The sequence below is a fragment of the Zonotrichia leucophrys genome, chromosome 3, assembly GCF_028769735.1.
Source record: "Zonotrichia leucophrys gambelii isolate GWCS_2022_RI chromosome 3, RI_Zleu_2.0, whole genome shotgun sequence".
NCBI lineage: Eukaryota > Metazoa > Chordata > Aves > Passeriformes > Passerellidae > Zonotrichia > Zonotrichia leucophrys.
In genome coordinates, this window is record NC_088172.1 from 48,684,822 (window position 1) to 48,701,273 (window position 16,452).

The 16,452-nt window shown below is 37.1% G+C and overlaps 1 protein-coding gene across 5 annotated transcripts in view; it reads left to right on the forward strand.

Moving 5' to 3' along the window:
* EYA4 (EYA transcriptional coactivator and phosphatase 4) overlaps positions 1-16,452 on the forward strand; it is a 139,781-nt gene that overhangs the window by 15,851 nt on the left and 107,478 nt on the right. For all 5 annotated transcript variants that reach the window (XM_064706920.1, XM_064706919.1, XM_064706921.1 and 2 more), the window contains exon 2: positions 1,239-1,340. In XM_064706920.1, coding sequence (XP_064562990.1) covers positions 1,299-1,340 — 42 coding nt within the window. In that variant the 5' untranslated portion in view covers positions 1,239-1,298. The remainder of the gene's footprint in view (positions 1-1,238; positions 1,341-16,452) is intronic.

Here is a 16,452-nt window from a genome sequence, read left to right on the forward strand (position 1 = left end):
CTGAGGCTGTGCATTTGTGTGTGTTCTAGAAAATATCTATGCAAAACAAAATTACTTTTGGGGATTAAGTGGAGGTATGGCAAGTAAGTGGCACCTGGGATTAAGAGAGGAGATATTCACAGGGCAATGCAGGGCAGTGGGTGAGAATATGTGACTTGTTCCACATAGGTTCCATGGGTCAGGTTCCTTTCAAATACTCTGCAAATGCCAATACAGCTGTCCATGTTTTACCCCTGGTTGTGTTTATTAGTGCTTGCTGGTCAGAATTTAAAACAAAGATCAATAATATGTTTATATTATTGAGCACAGTCCATGTAATTCCTTGTGGTGCCTTCTTGATAAACAAATGTAGGTGATATTGATAAGCAAATCCTGGATGTTTGGGTTCCTTAATATATGTGTTTACATATTGGTTTTTTTAATGTAACATGAGTTTTGGTTAATGATATGATTATTGCATATATGAAATATCTCTGTCACATTTTTTTTTGTTCTAAATGATGCAAATTTGCTTAAATCCAAAATGGATCTTTTCTGAGAATGGAGGTTGTAAAATAATAGTTTGGCTTTATAGTTAGGGTTACCATGATCATTCACAGGCAGAACTGGAAAACAGAATTTTCCTATTGAAGATCTCCATATTTGATGAGAATGATTCACCCTATTAGAGAAGGTATAGACATAGCAGATAATTAGGATAATGTCTCTCATTTAGCACTTTGTAGGGAGCCGCTTGTTAGAAACCACTTTGTGCATTTAATTTAATCCTAAAGGAATTGAATGAACCTTAGAGAGGGGACTTCATGCTGATAATTACATAATAACCTGTTTTTATGTCAGACACTTAATGGCTAAGAGGTTATCATTAAATGTGTATTAAGCAGTTCTGTTCTATAACTGCCTAAGATGTTCTTTCAAGGGTTATCATTTGTTGACTACTTAAACAGCTGCCTGTATTCAACATTTTATGTTCTTTATTGGTTTGTTTTCAGAGCTATTTTTTCTCTTGAAGGAGTCAAAGAAAAGTCCCTGTTTCTGTTGATGTATTTTAGATAGTTCCAAGAGTAATGCTGAAAGTGTTGAAGCACTTTACATGAAAATAATCTTCATATGGGAACTTTGCTTCAGGTTTTAGTGAAACCACAACCTCAGTTAGGGTGTTTGTTAATTGCAGATTTGTCTTGGAAGTGAGGACAATAGATTAACATGTGGTTTTTTAATCTTCTCTTTTAATTTAGACTACTGAGCTGTAAATTGAAAGGAAGATAGTTTCTGCTTGTGGAGGAAAAGAAAGGTGAATGACCTCAATGGAAGACTCCCAGGATCTAAGTGAACAGTCAGTAAGTATAAATGTTGCTAAATTGAATGGAATAAATTGAACTCTGTTCAACCAAGTTGTGTGAAAGGATTTTACTTTGGATTTGAAAATTGTAGTAAGATCTGGGGAAACCTTCTGAGTTCCTAGTTTTAAACCTTTTAGTTTGTACAATAAATGGTAAAAGTTGTTTTAATCTTTTTTCCCTGTTGAAAGAAACAAGATCTTTGTTATGTAGTTTTGCTGAACTACAGTTGTTAGAGGGATATAATTAAGCTGCATTGGAAGAATAAAATGGTAGAAACGTTCACAGTGGTATGCCTTGTTCCAGTAATTGCATTAAAATGTATGTTCATAGTGGTCTGTCAGTTTTTCCAAATCAAGGGTTACCAAAAACAGAAGCAAAATATTTCAAATGGTCAGACTGGCAGATGACATACACTAATTTTTTCAGGATTCTCTTAGATTTCAAGGGGATTGTGAGAATTGATAGTCTATCTCCCATCCCAAGTCAGAGATAGAGTCTTCTTTTCACTGATAACATTTCTGGGAAAAATGGGGTGGACATTTTTTCTCCTTTGCTTTCTTATTTTTCCTTGCCTTTAAGGATATCATCTTCAGATCTCCTCACCACCAGACTACAGTTCTGAAGGGACAGCAGGCTCTGAGGAAATTCAAAACTATCTGGGCTTGCCATCCAATGTATTGGGCTTTTTAGCACCTTAATTTTCTGCTGTTTCTTACTACATAAATAGGGACACATTTTGCCAGTACCATGATCTCTGTGATTCTCAGCTTGGACTTAGCGTACTAAAGATGAACAAAGGGATTTAGTATTTCTATTTCTGACATGCTGAAGGAGGTTATCCATGCAACAAACTTGAAAAGTCTGAATATATGTATAAAATTTTAGAGACTTTTATGGGTAACATAAGTGCAAGTAAATGGGAAGAATTGCAGTGTTTCTAAAATGTCAGTAATTTTCTTTAATAAGGAGTACTTTGCTCCTGGCTGGGTAGCTCCTATCTGAGACTTTATCTTGGACTAGAGTTTTATTACTGATTTTAAATGGTACAGGACTGGAAAGTCTTAACAGTGTCTTAAGTCCCCATGGTGGCACTACCTGGGACAGCTGCACATATTTATGTATTTAAAGTGTTCCCAAGCAAAACTTTAGAGCCTGTAAAAGCTACATGGCTTCGTAATTTAATAAAATTTTATAAAGTTCATAAAAGATTAGGCAGAAGTTCATCTCTTGTAATCTGTGAAACACTTTCTGTGGAGTATTCATGGTGTGGTTATTAACAGGAGGTAGATGAGCCAGTTTAGCTTACTGAAAAAACATCTTTCCATAGTAGTTAAAATGTTTTTGCAACACTGGATGCCTGATAAATACATATTTTAGAAGCAATTTTATGACCCCATCATAGTATAATCTCTGTAGTATTTCTCATAATTCCTACATGGTTTTATGCTACATGTGAAAATGGTCTGCAGATTGCAAATTGAGGTGAAATCTGTGCTGTGTTGCCTATGAAGGTGGTGTTTGCTGTCTTTATGCTAGTATCGCAGAAAGTAATGATTCCAGACAAGTTTATTCTTCTTACTCTTCACTAACAGTGTCAGAACTTGAAGGTAATGGGTGGGAGAGCCATTTCATCACTGCCTTTATCCAGGTGGGCACTGAGACTAAAATCTCACCTAGAGCTTGGGCACTGTCCTGGGAATTGTGTGAGGCCTGTCTGCCTAGAGCAGGCACTAAGCCTTCATTTCCCAACTTCAAAAGCCATTTCACTGCTACATCATGGTTAAACTCCTCTCTTAGCCAATTTTCAAAAAAGAAAATAGCATTTCTGTCTTAGTTCCTACAAGCCACAGGGCATGTCTGTGGGCTAGAGATCTCAGGAAGCAGGAGGCTTTGGTGGTTTAAACTCTAAGGTATCAGATGTATCTGCTTGAAGTGCAGCTGTGCTGTTTTGTACTGGTTAATGCATTTTATACTGGTTAGCTCTGGGCAGTTTCTGCCCATCAGGCAGGATTTCTAATTCTTGAAGGGTTCAGGGAGCACAAGTACTTCATGCCAGCCTCAAAATTTCATTTGGGAATTAAATGCATAATATTTAGATCATGAAAATTCATGGAGCATAAGGACCTAGCCTCTGTTGCATGTGTATTAGATTGTGTGAATAAGCATGAATGTGAGACCTGTGCTCAAACTTGTGCTGATGCCTTGGCTTCGAATAGTCTAGTCCTTGGTTACTTTAAAGACTGCCTTTCTCTGCAGCTGGGATGGGTTAGAAGGTGTTTGCTTTTGCATGGTGTGTTTGATGGACAGTCGAGTTTTCTGTAGAGAAAGATTCCTTTATTGGATTAATTTCCCAGGGAATTCTGTTAAAGAATCTTTCATCCTTGGGTAAAGAAGCCAGGCACAGTTCCTTGGTATAGTGAACAAGAATAATTTTCAGGTTTTTATTTAAAGAAAGGAAATTATTCTAACTTTTGAGAGTAGATCATCCTCCTGAAGCATGATATACTGTAGTGTAGCTTTTATTCTGACAGTCTCTAGTCTAAGTTTTAGATCACTACTAGTATTTTAACTCAAAAAAATGCACCAATAAGAAATGATTGGTTGTGTGATTCCTGTCCTGAAATTATATCAGTTAGGTGAAATTTATATGATCATACCTAAGAGCAATTTCACAGCATCCCTGTTGCCACATGAGAAATAAATTATTTCCCTTTTGTCTCAGTGCAATGACTGCATGACCACATACTGCTTCAGGAATCTGTGCTACCTTGTTCTCAGAGCCTCTGAAGAGTTGTTTTTGACTGAATTGAGCAGCTGCTGTTTTCTGAGATGCCAGCTTGATTAGATGTAATATATATATACACACACATATATATATACATACACATTATGTCAGTAATTTATTTGTTTCTCCTGTTTTTGACCAGAAGTCAGTCTACTTGTCTAATTGTTGCACTGTAGAGCCTCTGTATTGGGAAACCTCTTGTGCCCCCTTTCCTCTGCCTTCCCTTTGTTGGCAGAGGTGGGGGAATCAAGTCTTAATCATGATCATTCAGCGAGAAAAAGAGTCAGAATCAGAATTGAATTTATTATACTTTGGCTTTCCTGTCTCTACTCACAAGTGAATAGGTGAATGGCTCTATTTTGAAGACCAGGAGGAAAATGATGCAATTTACTATCTGATGCAGAGGTGAGCTGGGATCCATCAGGTGCAGTGGAGATCCAGTGGATCCTTGCGGCTGGCATGGGGCATATCGTGCTACTGTACTTTCTAGGGTGGATGTGTGTCCAAAAAAGCTCATAACTCTCTTTTCCTTTCCAGTTCAGATGCAGAATATATTTGTACATCCGTGTATGGAATTTTCTTTTAATTTATGGGAAGGCTCAATTCTGAGTGAAAAAGAGGAAAATAGTAAGACATGTATAGCATAGATAGAAGAAAATAACCAAATGATCCTTTTCATTTTCTGGTGTGAGGTTTGTCATCAGGTGCAGACCACAACTTACCAAGTGAAAGAATACTTTAAACAATGCCAATTGGTCTTACATGGACAGGTGGAGCTATGTTTAAGTTCTGTTTGTTTTGAAATGGAAGAGAAGGAAATTTTACAGATCTTGTATTCATGAAGAGTCTAGCAATAGGGAGACAAAAGTTTTTCCAGACTGGTCTTGGAGATGATAAATAAAACTATAATTTTTTAGCACCTAAATAGTTCTCTGCCATGCTTCTGTATAGCAGACACACTTGGGATTTTGAGAACTACCAGTTTACATTCTTTATTTTGTCTCTTTTAGTCATCACTTTCTGTTCAGTCTGTATTAGTAGAAGAAGAGCAATTTGGCTGCTAACTCGCTAGTTTAGGGTTTCAAAGGGCCTTATTAGAAACTGGTGTAATTTCATCCCCTGGTCCTTTTATATAACAGCCTGCATATTTAGATTACTTCATTTTAACCTAGAATTAAACAATAGATTGCAGTGCTGTAGGACAGGACACTAGCAGATGTGAAGCTAAACCTGAGTGAACAGGTTTTTATTTTTGTGACATTTGGACAATCATCCCCCTTGTGCCCTGGGTAAGTTATTTGTTTTTTATCAGATTGTACAGACTGTTATATCTGTTACTTGCATTTATGGCCCACTTGCAGATGGACGATCCTTGGCAACCTTTTTTGGACAGGGTTGTTTTCCCGTTTTTGTTTTGTTTTAATGTGTGAAGCTGTCAGATGTGATCCCTTTGCAGATCAGTTTTCAGCTGCAGCTACTTCTCTGTTGCATGAGCCCTGTACCTGCAGCATTTAATCTTCCCCACATCTGGGGTGGGCAGCCTGCTAGCACTTTGGCTGGAGCTCATTACAAAGAAATAAAAATTAGTTTTAACTCTTTACCTGAATTTTAAAATGCTTTGTTTCACTGTACTGCATTGCAGCAAAGCATGTTGTGGTTGCTATCTCTGTTATATCAGTATTAGTAGGACTTGGAAAATTACAGGCAATTCATCTTCTCAGGTTAGTGATGTAGCTTGAAAGACTTATCTGGAAGTTACCTGGTCTAGCTGCTGGTCATGAAATGATGGCAGTATGCACAAATACTTCAGTTATGAAAGCAAGGAACATTTAAGATAGGCAAGTGAAAAAATTACGAATGTAGTAAGAAAAAATTAGTTTTCTTGATGAGTGATTATTTGCTTTTAATTAAAATCAGCCATTGAAGAAAAATGCCATAACTTCAACTCAGCTGTAATAGAAAGCAGTAGAAAACCAGGCTGCCTTTTTGAAGGTTTATTTCAGAGTATTATTGAGAATTGCTTAGGTATTTTACTACCTCCTTTCTACAGACACAGTAACTGGCACAGAGAGGCGGTGTGCCACAGAGGATCCAAAATTGTCACCCAGTTTGAATTACAGTAAATAAAGAATAAAATGTAATACCATAATTCCTTGTCTCTCATCTAATAGGAATTTGAGGTAGAAACATCAATTTTGTTCTCTCTCAGCTGTAAGACTTTTACATATGACATAACAACTTCTATGAACACACACTTTTTTTTGCTCTTTCCTTTGTGCTGCATCACTTCGGCATTCTGTTATTTCTGTACAAAAATCCACCACTGTTAAATTTGAAGGCACTTTTTTCAAACTACATAGTAGCTTTATATATATTTTATTTCTGTCATTTCCCAAATGGGACAGACCAAATGAGACAGCACTCAGAAGCAATTAATGCATTTTGACATGCAGAATAAATTGAGTATCCTTGTGTGTGGTGTGAATTGTGTATCATTGGAGAAATAGTTTGGCATGAAAGATGCAAATGTTTACTGTGTACATGCATGTAATAGAAATATTCATTTTTTCTGAGTTGATTAATATTCTAATTTGACAGCACATTGCTTTAACAGCTAAGTATGCAATCTCTTAAAAATGTATCCAAGAGAATTCTACAGAATAATATCCATGGCTTGCAAACTTGCAAGATGGGATGAGAAGAGGAGTTGGCACAGAAATGCTCCTATCATTGTCACTGTCATGTTTCCTCTGGTTCAGCTCTCTTCCTGTCTCCTGGAAGATGTTACTGTGCCAGTATCAGAGGTTTAAATGGAAAGACACTGTATGGGCTTTATTTAATAACAAGGAAAACCAATAAAAGAAAATGTTCTGCTGTCACACGCTGTCCTTGGACTGCTGACAAGGACTGACACATAGCTACTATAGTTTGTTGTGGATGGTATTTCTGGCTCCAGAGAGGCCCCAGACTAGAATTTTAGGGATAGAACTACTTGGGAAAATTGCCACTACCATAAGCTACATAAACTTTCCTCAAGGTAGATACCACCTTCTGCACAGGGGTCTCCAGGGTTCCTGGAGCATGAAATTCTCTATTACTGGTGATGTAACAGCCCTGATGTGATATGGATAACAGAGGTGACTTCTATTGTATTGTAACAGATAACTCCACTAGAAAAAATAACAACAAAAATTTGCAGGTGGAAAAAAATTGTCAAGGCCTGAAAACAGGGCCAGCTAGACCTTCTTTGACTCTTCTACAAGGAGCTGTTCACCTAAAAAAAGGTTGGTATCTGTGCATGCATACATGCATAATTTGGAACATGTGAGTCAGTCTAATAAAAGTATTATCTCTCTCTATAAATGATGCTTTTTTAGAATAAATCAGAATCTGACAGATACATTCCAAGTTCGGCAGACAAATTTTGCTTGTAGGATATGATACATGTTCAAGCATTTAAAATACCACATTTATAAATACTATACTTCTAATTGATTTTAGTATTTAATTTTAACTTAGAATTACTCACAAAATTTCCAAAAGTGTCCACATTTGACATATTTGTGAATGCAAAATGGAAATACAAGTTTCATTAGCACAGGGATTGTACATCATCTTAGGCTTCTGATTCTGACAGTGTCCAGGTGAAGTTAACATGTTCAGAAATACTTTCTTCTTCTGTAAAAAGGGGTCAGGGTTTTGTAATGAAAGCAAAATATTCAACAAAATGACAGTAAATCAATCTTCTCTAGCCTTTTCATTTTGCAAGGCTAAATAGCCCAATGCCTATTAAATAACTAAGTCTACATTTTCACATGAAAAGTATAGTTTACACTGAACATACATTAGGTTTCTACTCATTTGATTATTATAAAAAGTCCAGATGCAGCAGTGCGCTGAAGAATGTGTGGGACTTAGGGGATGTGATTAAGCCCAATTAAATCAATGGGATTTTTCATGTGCTTTAAGTTAGGCATGTGCTTAAATACTTTTCTGGAAAAGACTTGGAAATACAGTACAAAATAAAGGCAATAATTTCAGAAATATTTTACTAGCAAATACATCTGAATGATTTGTGGCTGCAGCTAATATTTATTCAGCATCATGTAACAGTCATGGTTTCTTTCTTCTCCTTATAGTAGCTTTTATCGGAGCTCTACCTACATATCCAAGTGGTTGACTTGCAAATCAACTTGTATTAAAAAAGAGAAGAATGACAGGGAGAAATATGAAATAATTTTTAAATAATAAAATTATGCTAGGCAAAGAATCTAATTTCCTATTTTATAAAGTATGTCTTAAGCATACTGGGCACATGCAGACCATTAAACCACCCTCACATCCTTGTCCTCTCTTATATTTGGTTAAATCTTTAGCAATGTGAAGAAGATGTTAAAATCAAAGAAATGTTTTGGCTACAGTGAATGGAAATAGTTTTACCATAATATAACTTAAGGCAGAACTTTTCCCAGAGGATCCCATTGGAATAGCAATTTGAAACTCATGTTGTTTATTTATTTATTTATTTATTAGTTAAATAATTTATTTTAAGAATTGTTCGTGCTCCTCCATGCTCTTGAAAGCAGCACCTAATTCTCTATGAGGATATTGTCATGGCAGCATCCTTTGCCTTGTGTCAGCACTTGGACTTGAGCAGTGATTGCGCTTTAGTCAAGTTTAGGTTGGGTCACCAGCCCAACTACGAAGCAGCTTGCATCTGGGAGACCCAGAGGTTTGTGTTGGAGTGCTGCTCTTACAAAGGCAAGCTCTAGGGGAGAAACTAAGAAAGCAGGTGTGTTTAAGGGAAGGCTGAACAAACCTCTTCTTAAATGTAGCAGCAAATCTGGTTTATCGTATCTCTCCCTTTCGTTTTCGTGCATGTTAACAGCAGAGGAATGAATGTTAGCTGACCATGATTTTTTGATTCTTTTTGGTTTTTTGTTTGGTTTTGGTACTGGAACCAGTGACTAATGGGATTTCTGTCATGAAAAAGAGCATCTTTTGTAGCACAGGTCTTTATTGTTCCTGTTTTTATGAAATCTTACTTGGCTTTAAATTTTTAGTCTTTAGTCCTGGGCCACATGAAATTTTTCTTTATGTGATTCAGTCAAAGTCCAAAAGAGAAGGAGCTAAAGAAAACATCACTTATTTCTGAAATGAAAAAGAATGTTTATCCTTTTTCAGTTAGCAATGCTGTTAAAAAATCATACAGGTTTTCAAGTTTCAGTTTGGCATGAAGTCACCTTCCCTGTGGAACTTCTTATGGCTTGCAGAGAAATGTGCTGGGCCACCACCTGAGCTTTTGGGGATTCACACAGTCACAGCCCACAGCCTGGGAGCCTGGTGTTGCTGGACAGGGCAGTGTAGTTACTAAATTCCATCCAATAAAATGTCAAACCATGCTTGTAGTCCAAAGTCCAGTAATCTGTGTTTTAACTGTTTTCAGGGATCCTTTTTACTGACTGTGCAAATAGAATTTGTGCATTTACCTGCCCAGATAGGATCAAGGGTGAGAAAGAACTTCTCACTAAATGGTGATGTTCACAATTAGGAAAACCTCTTCTTACTCTTTTTTCCATTCATTCAAAGATTCTTACTCTGTAAAAATTCTTCCAGCAGCCTGTGCCTTGAATGCAGCATGTTGCTTTCCCAGCAGTTTAGGCCTTTGCTTGAGTGGAATGGGCTGACACTTCCTCTCCTCCTTTTTGATTTGTTTTCTTTCAGTTGTGAAATTAACTTGATAATATGACAATTTTTGAAACAGTGAAATTAAAATAATTCTGTAATGAAATGTGAGGAGTATTTCTATCATCCAGTGGATTTTACCATCAGAGGGAGCAGTGTTTTCTGTAGTTAAAGGTTAGTTATATTGGTATTCTCTGTTTTGCATCAACCACTATTAACTGCATTTATGTAAACAGCCTGACCCTGACAGGCCCTGATGCTTTAGGGTCACCTGAGCTTCCCTTGCTTTCCCTTGCTTTCCCTGGTTGCCATGGACCATTCCAGGAGGCTTTTAACTTCATGAACTAGATTCACTCAGCCTTCACTGCACTGGACACAGGAGCCTCTGTTCTCAGGGAAATACAGCACACAGGAAGAGTGAATGCTGTGCACAGTCAGTCAGATGCTGCATACAGGGGTACAAGTATTCAGGACCTTGAATCCAGCTACGGTTTCCCTTCACATGCATTTAATCAGTTTCTAATACACACCCTGGGCTACTGATTATCAGCTTACATTATCTATCTATCTATCTATCTATCTATCTATCTATCTATCTATCTATCTATCTATCTATCATCTATCTATCTATACATCTATCCATCTATCCATCTATACATCTATACATATATCTATACATCTTTCTGTATGTACTTTTTCTTGCATGTAGCAATAGTGGTTGTGGTGGTGCTGGAGCTTTGGTGGGCTATGGGCATGCAAATATCCTGCTGTTTATCCTGTGGTCTAAGTGCTTTTCTACCATGTTCTCAAATTAATTGCCCAGGTTAACAGCTTTGATAATGAGTTTTAGTGGGTTTTTACTGCATCAGTGTAAAACTGATGGTTAACTTGTAGCCTCTGTAGTGTAGCACCTGCATCTAGAAATTTCATAAAAATAAAACTAATTTTATCCCCTTATCCCATAGCTTTGAAGGTGCAAGAGTGAGTTTGTAATTTCAAATTGAATGCTTATTATTAACTGTAGTAAATGATAATTTAAACCATACTCCTTGGAGCATCACAAGTGAAAATCATAGGCTTTCAAGAAGCTGATTCCATATTGCATTTCATGCATAATGTGCTTTTAAGTCAAGGAATCCAGAGTTTAATTACTGAAGGAAAAGTATACATTTTCCTTGCAAGATAATAGATTTAATCTGAAGATATCTGCAAATTGAAAGTAGAAGTAGAGGAAACAGTCCTTGTGGGATCAAGGGAAGTTATGTGATGCACCATTGGCTGATTGTTCATAAACCCTTCAGTTCTTTCTTCTTAGTACTAGGGTTCAACAATACTCAATTTTGATAAAAGCAAACACATGAAGATTTAGCACTGACCTGAACTTCCCAGATTGAAATAATACCTAATTTTAAATTTAGCAGGGTAGAATTAGCTAGCATTTTGAGAACTTTATACTGAACTATTTACTGAAAATCTCTCCGTTCATGTAATTAAACTGTACTTTAAAACATGTCTATGGAAGCAGATGTATTGCAAAAACCCTTCATCTGCTTTTCTGATGCTGCTGGATATCTTCTGTTTTGGAAATTAACCATATAAAGAGTTGCGTTGAAAGTCCTGGTGTTGAGCTGTGATAAATAAAACTGAATAATTGCTTAACAAAACATCCTACCAAATATAATAAATTTGAAGAAGTGCCTTTTTTCCAGTTGATAGTCTATAGATCTGCTTTATATTTTTGTCTAAATACTGGTCTATTGATAAAGGAAGACTTAGAATTGCTTAAAATATAGGCATTTGGAAAATTTTGTATGCAGCTGGAGTTAACCACTTACATCTACAAAAATGGAATGGAAATCTAGAGCCTGATTCTAACATAGTTATGCAGCTGTAAAATTTGCCTGTTGTTGAAAGCCCATCAGTAGGCTATCAAGCAGAGCTGCCATCCAAAAAGCTTATGTCAGCAATTCAAAAGAGTAGGAGAAAAAAAAGTATGTTTAGATTGTGCTAATTACTGCTTTCATGTTCTGTGGTGTATGGGAAATTATGTATTTTTTCAGACAAAGAAATCTTGATGTGGTCAACATGCTCAAATATACAATAATAAAACCCAGACTATAATGGTCAGGAAGCTTGTACTACATGCTCCTTAATGGATTAATGAATTTCTCATGCCTACCATGCAGGTCAAAAAGACCCCTGTAAAATCTTTTTGTCTACATTGAGTTCCATTTGTAACTGGTCTTGCAATAATATTCAGTCATTACTGCAGATATGACCTGATTGTGGATCTGCAAATCAGGCTGCAAAATTCAGCATGCTTACCTGTAAGAGTGTGGAGCTGAGAAATAAATGTAATTATCCCAGGGGCAGTGCTATATTCCTTGCTGTCTGGTTTCACCTAACATGATGTGCACTGAAGAGGAAGGATGCCAGATGGTTGGGAAAGAGCTGCACGCCAGCTTCTGTAAAATCACCAGTTACAGAAATCCATCTGGCATATGCCAAGAGCAGGAGCTGACCAACTTGCTGTCCTGTGATTTCCAGCAGTCTCAAGGGATGTTCTTGAGGTATTGAGTGAATATGTGGTGCAGCGCCCAACCAGGAGCACTGGAGCATTTCAAAACATCTGAAATTTTCAGCTGAGTGCTTCACAGTCCTCAGAAATTATACTTGCTCAAAACATGGTTTCAGAAAAAGATAAGAAAAAAATATGAACATCTGTGATACTTACCTCAGTTCTCTTGGAAAATTTACATTTTCACAGAGGAAATCATCAGTAGAGAGTATACATAGGAATGCATGGGTCATGGGTGGTTATCCTGCAAATTTTCAGTGCTGAAAGAAATCAAAAGATGGAAAATAGCATCCATAGGGAAAAAGATAACCAACTGTGTAAATGATGAATGTGATGATACTTTGACCAAGTATGTACAGTAACGTAGAAAAATAAAATGCAGCCATGCTGTCTGCTGGGGTGAATAATACAGACAGGGCTCCTTGGCTATTGTTTTCACTAAGCCACTGTGTTTGCTCTTCATTTTTTATACTCTTCAGGGCTTCTGCTGTAGCAAAACATCAAAGTTCCATGACTGAGTAATACCTGAAAAATTAAACATATGTCATCTAGGAGAGGCCATTGGAACACTGTCTGATGTTTGGAGCTTTGTCTGTTCCTAGTATTCACTTATCCTTTACTACTAGTTGCTGGAAGAGAATGGGAGAATAAGTCCCTGCTATTCTGCTGCTGCTCAGTGGTAGCTTTTGAGCTTAATCTTAAGAAAAAATGTATCGCAGACAATCAGACCGTTAAAAAAGTCTTGAAGATCATTAGAGGCACAAATCTATTAGTATATGCAGAGAAAATCTCCAGCTGCTTAATCTTTATTTTAGGTTGGTTTTTTTGGTTGTTTTTTTTTTCCTCATATCTTTCCTTGTGTCTTTCAGGGGAGCATAAACAGTTACCCTTGTAATTTGGGGTCTTCAAATGGTCTTCAACAGATGCCACAGTGCAAAGCAGGAAGGGAAAGTTTCTTTGTACATTTGTGTAAAGAAAAGTGTTTTATGTGGTGATAAAGACCTCTGCAGTAATGTTTTCTTTTACAAAGAAATCTTTTCTTTTACTACAGACATAAGGCCTTTTTATTTGGCTACATAGAGAGTTTACTGTCATGTGAAGACCAAAAAAGTTCCTGCCATTTTCTTCCACTTCTTGGTCTACAGTAAGCTTTGTCCAGCTGGGGGAAAGGACTGCTCTGTCTTTTCATTTATAAGTGTTAGTAATGTCATCTGGTAAGTTTGCATGTATGATTTTTCTGCTTTTCCAGAAGAAAATGCCTCCATTCAAATTAGAGGAGTCCAATGAGTGATTTACCCAATTCCAGACTAAGGTATACTTGTGAATTTGAATACATGAACTCCACTGGAACTTGGCTTTATTCCCAGGACTTCCCAGTTAACATCATATGGTACATGCTGTGAAGGTATAATGCCCTGTAAGTCAGAGACTTAATGATGTCAGATTAAAGGGGAAAAGGGAGAAAAGATCCATCTTAGAAATTAACAGAGGCTGTAGCTGCCTTCCACATGGAAAGCAAATGACAGGATAAATCATTCTTCCATTCCTGGAACAGACTGGACTATTCTGCATTAATAAAAAGTGAATACAAAAAGTGCAGTAATGGTGTAGATGGTGTAGATGTCATGTGGCTTGCAACCATCCTTCAGCTTTTTTCTGTTTTTTGTACTTCTCTTAGCTGCCTGAAGAAAGCTACTAATGCACACTATTCTATTGACAGTATTTACTAGAACACAGGAGATTACTGCTGTGCTTTCTCCGCTCAGTAACCCACACAAGGGATGTGTAGTGAAGAAGATGAGCCTTTTTCATGCAGAGAAGTAGAAATCATTGTGGCACAATTACCATTAAAGGGTTCTGGTTTAGGTGGAAAATACGGGAATTATGTGTCAGCTCTACCCAACCATCTTTCTATCTCTATCTACCTCCGTACCATATAAAGAAACACACTTTTCACACTTGCCGTCAATGTAAATATTTTGATGTATAATATTTAGTGGAGATGGTTTGAAGATAGTTTTTTTATTAATTGGTTTTAACATCTGTTACATCTCCAACAAAAAAGTCACTGTTTAAATACTGAAGTATGTTAATATTTTAAATACTGAATTTTGATAAGCCAGTAAGCATCTGCTAACTCAGTAGAAAATTCTTGACTATCAAAATAACAGTAAAGAAAGAAACAGAATACATTGTAACCAAAGCAAGCCCTACAGATCCCTCACTGTATTATGCAGTGGAACTAGCAAGTATGGGCACTTTATGTGCCAGTGTTTTGTAGATCATAATTGAAATATTTGTCATTTGAGCAAACTCAACCTAAGGATGAGAGAAAAAATGGTGAATTTTTTGAAATGTAATCAAGCTTTTTTGCACTGCAATAGCATGTGTGCCTAGCATGTTTCTGTAAATTCTAGCTAGTAAGTGAAATAATTGGTGCCAAGAATGTGTTGAAGAGAATCATGAAGAAAAGCAAAAATCCAACCCAGAGTATTTGTAATAAGTATGGCTGTAGGATGTGATGGGCTTTGAACACCACAGAAGGAAACAACTTCAGAGAAGCTGTTATACTATAGTCTTCATATTCAGAGAAGAGGAACTTCTGCATCCTTATTTGCCATACTAAAAGCACACAGTAAAGAAGCTGCTGCATGATTGCATGGGTTTGTGGCTGGATGTGTGATCCTTTAGAGATCCTTCAGTGATTGTGACATGATGATAGGTAATGCCTTTGGAAACTGTAAGTCAGACTGTGGTAGCAGTGCATTAATTGGTACACAGACTTCTCAGCCCTCTGCTCTTTCTGTCTTACCTGCTTGTCATGTTGCTGTGGCTGGAAGAGAACCTTGCTTCTCTCTCTGAAGTACATCTGCAGCCCTGCTGTCCTGCTCAGGTTACACACACCTTTCCATTATGCAGGGCTGGGCTGGCCATCAGGATCTCAGTTCATGAAGGCTGCCCATTCAAAAAATGTTCTGTTGGTTTAGTTGCATGTTTTTATGATTTGGTGAGTGTAACTTAGAAATAATATCTCATTACCATGGCTTTCAATCTTTCAAGATTGATTTGAATAAGTATGCTTAATAACACTGCAACTGAATTGTACAAAGCTCTCTGCATTTTAATAGATGGACTGATTGCCAAAACATGTTAGTAATATTGTGAGAGTTTGTGTAGCTTCTGGTTTGTAAAATACAAAGTTTAGAGTATCCAATACTTAATAAAATTTCTGCTGCTTTTCAATGTTACTAAAAATTTCCAAGGCATGAAACTACAGCATCTATTAAAATTATATTTCTCTTGCTTTGAAGGAGATTCTTTATCTCTTTGACCAAAGCTCTTGTGGGCAGCAGCATATTTTTGAACTTTGTGGCTCTTAGTGTAAAGTTTTGAATGGATCTGCTGTTACATACTTTTATTCAGCTTTAAATTATTTTTTAGTCATAGAAAGTCAGTGTGAACTAGGTGAAAAAGGTATTTCTTTTTAGCAAAAGAGTTATTTGAAACTAAATGAGGGGTCTGGTATTCCCATATATAGGCATGATTACCATTCTAAGACTTGGGTTTCTCCAGTACAGACCACAGGGTTTTCCTGCTGGTTTATAATCACATGCAGATATGACAGCATATCTAAACTTGGCATTTTCCAGACCTTGCCAGTGGCTCTTAATCCATCTGGCCCCTTGTGTGTCCCTGGTCAGCTTCCCACTTTGCCTGGAGCAACAGCTGAGCCACTTCACTTGCTGGTGGCCACCTTGTTTTGCATTTTTGGATTTCTCGGACAGCAGGATTGAAAGGAAGGGAAAATGCAGGGGTTTTGCTCTGTACTGCTGCTAGTGAAAAAGGAAAGTTGTTCTTGACATCTTCCCTGTTGCTTGATCAACACATCTGGACTTGTCTCCTTCCTTGCCTCCCTGTTTGTGCTGGCTCTAACTGGGTGTGCACCAGTAGATTCACTCCGTGTGACAAACAGCTCTTTGGCCACCAGCCATTTATCCCCATTTTATCAATATGCCCACAGATGTCCGTCTGCTGGAAAATTAAACAATGTGAACAAAAAG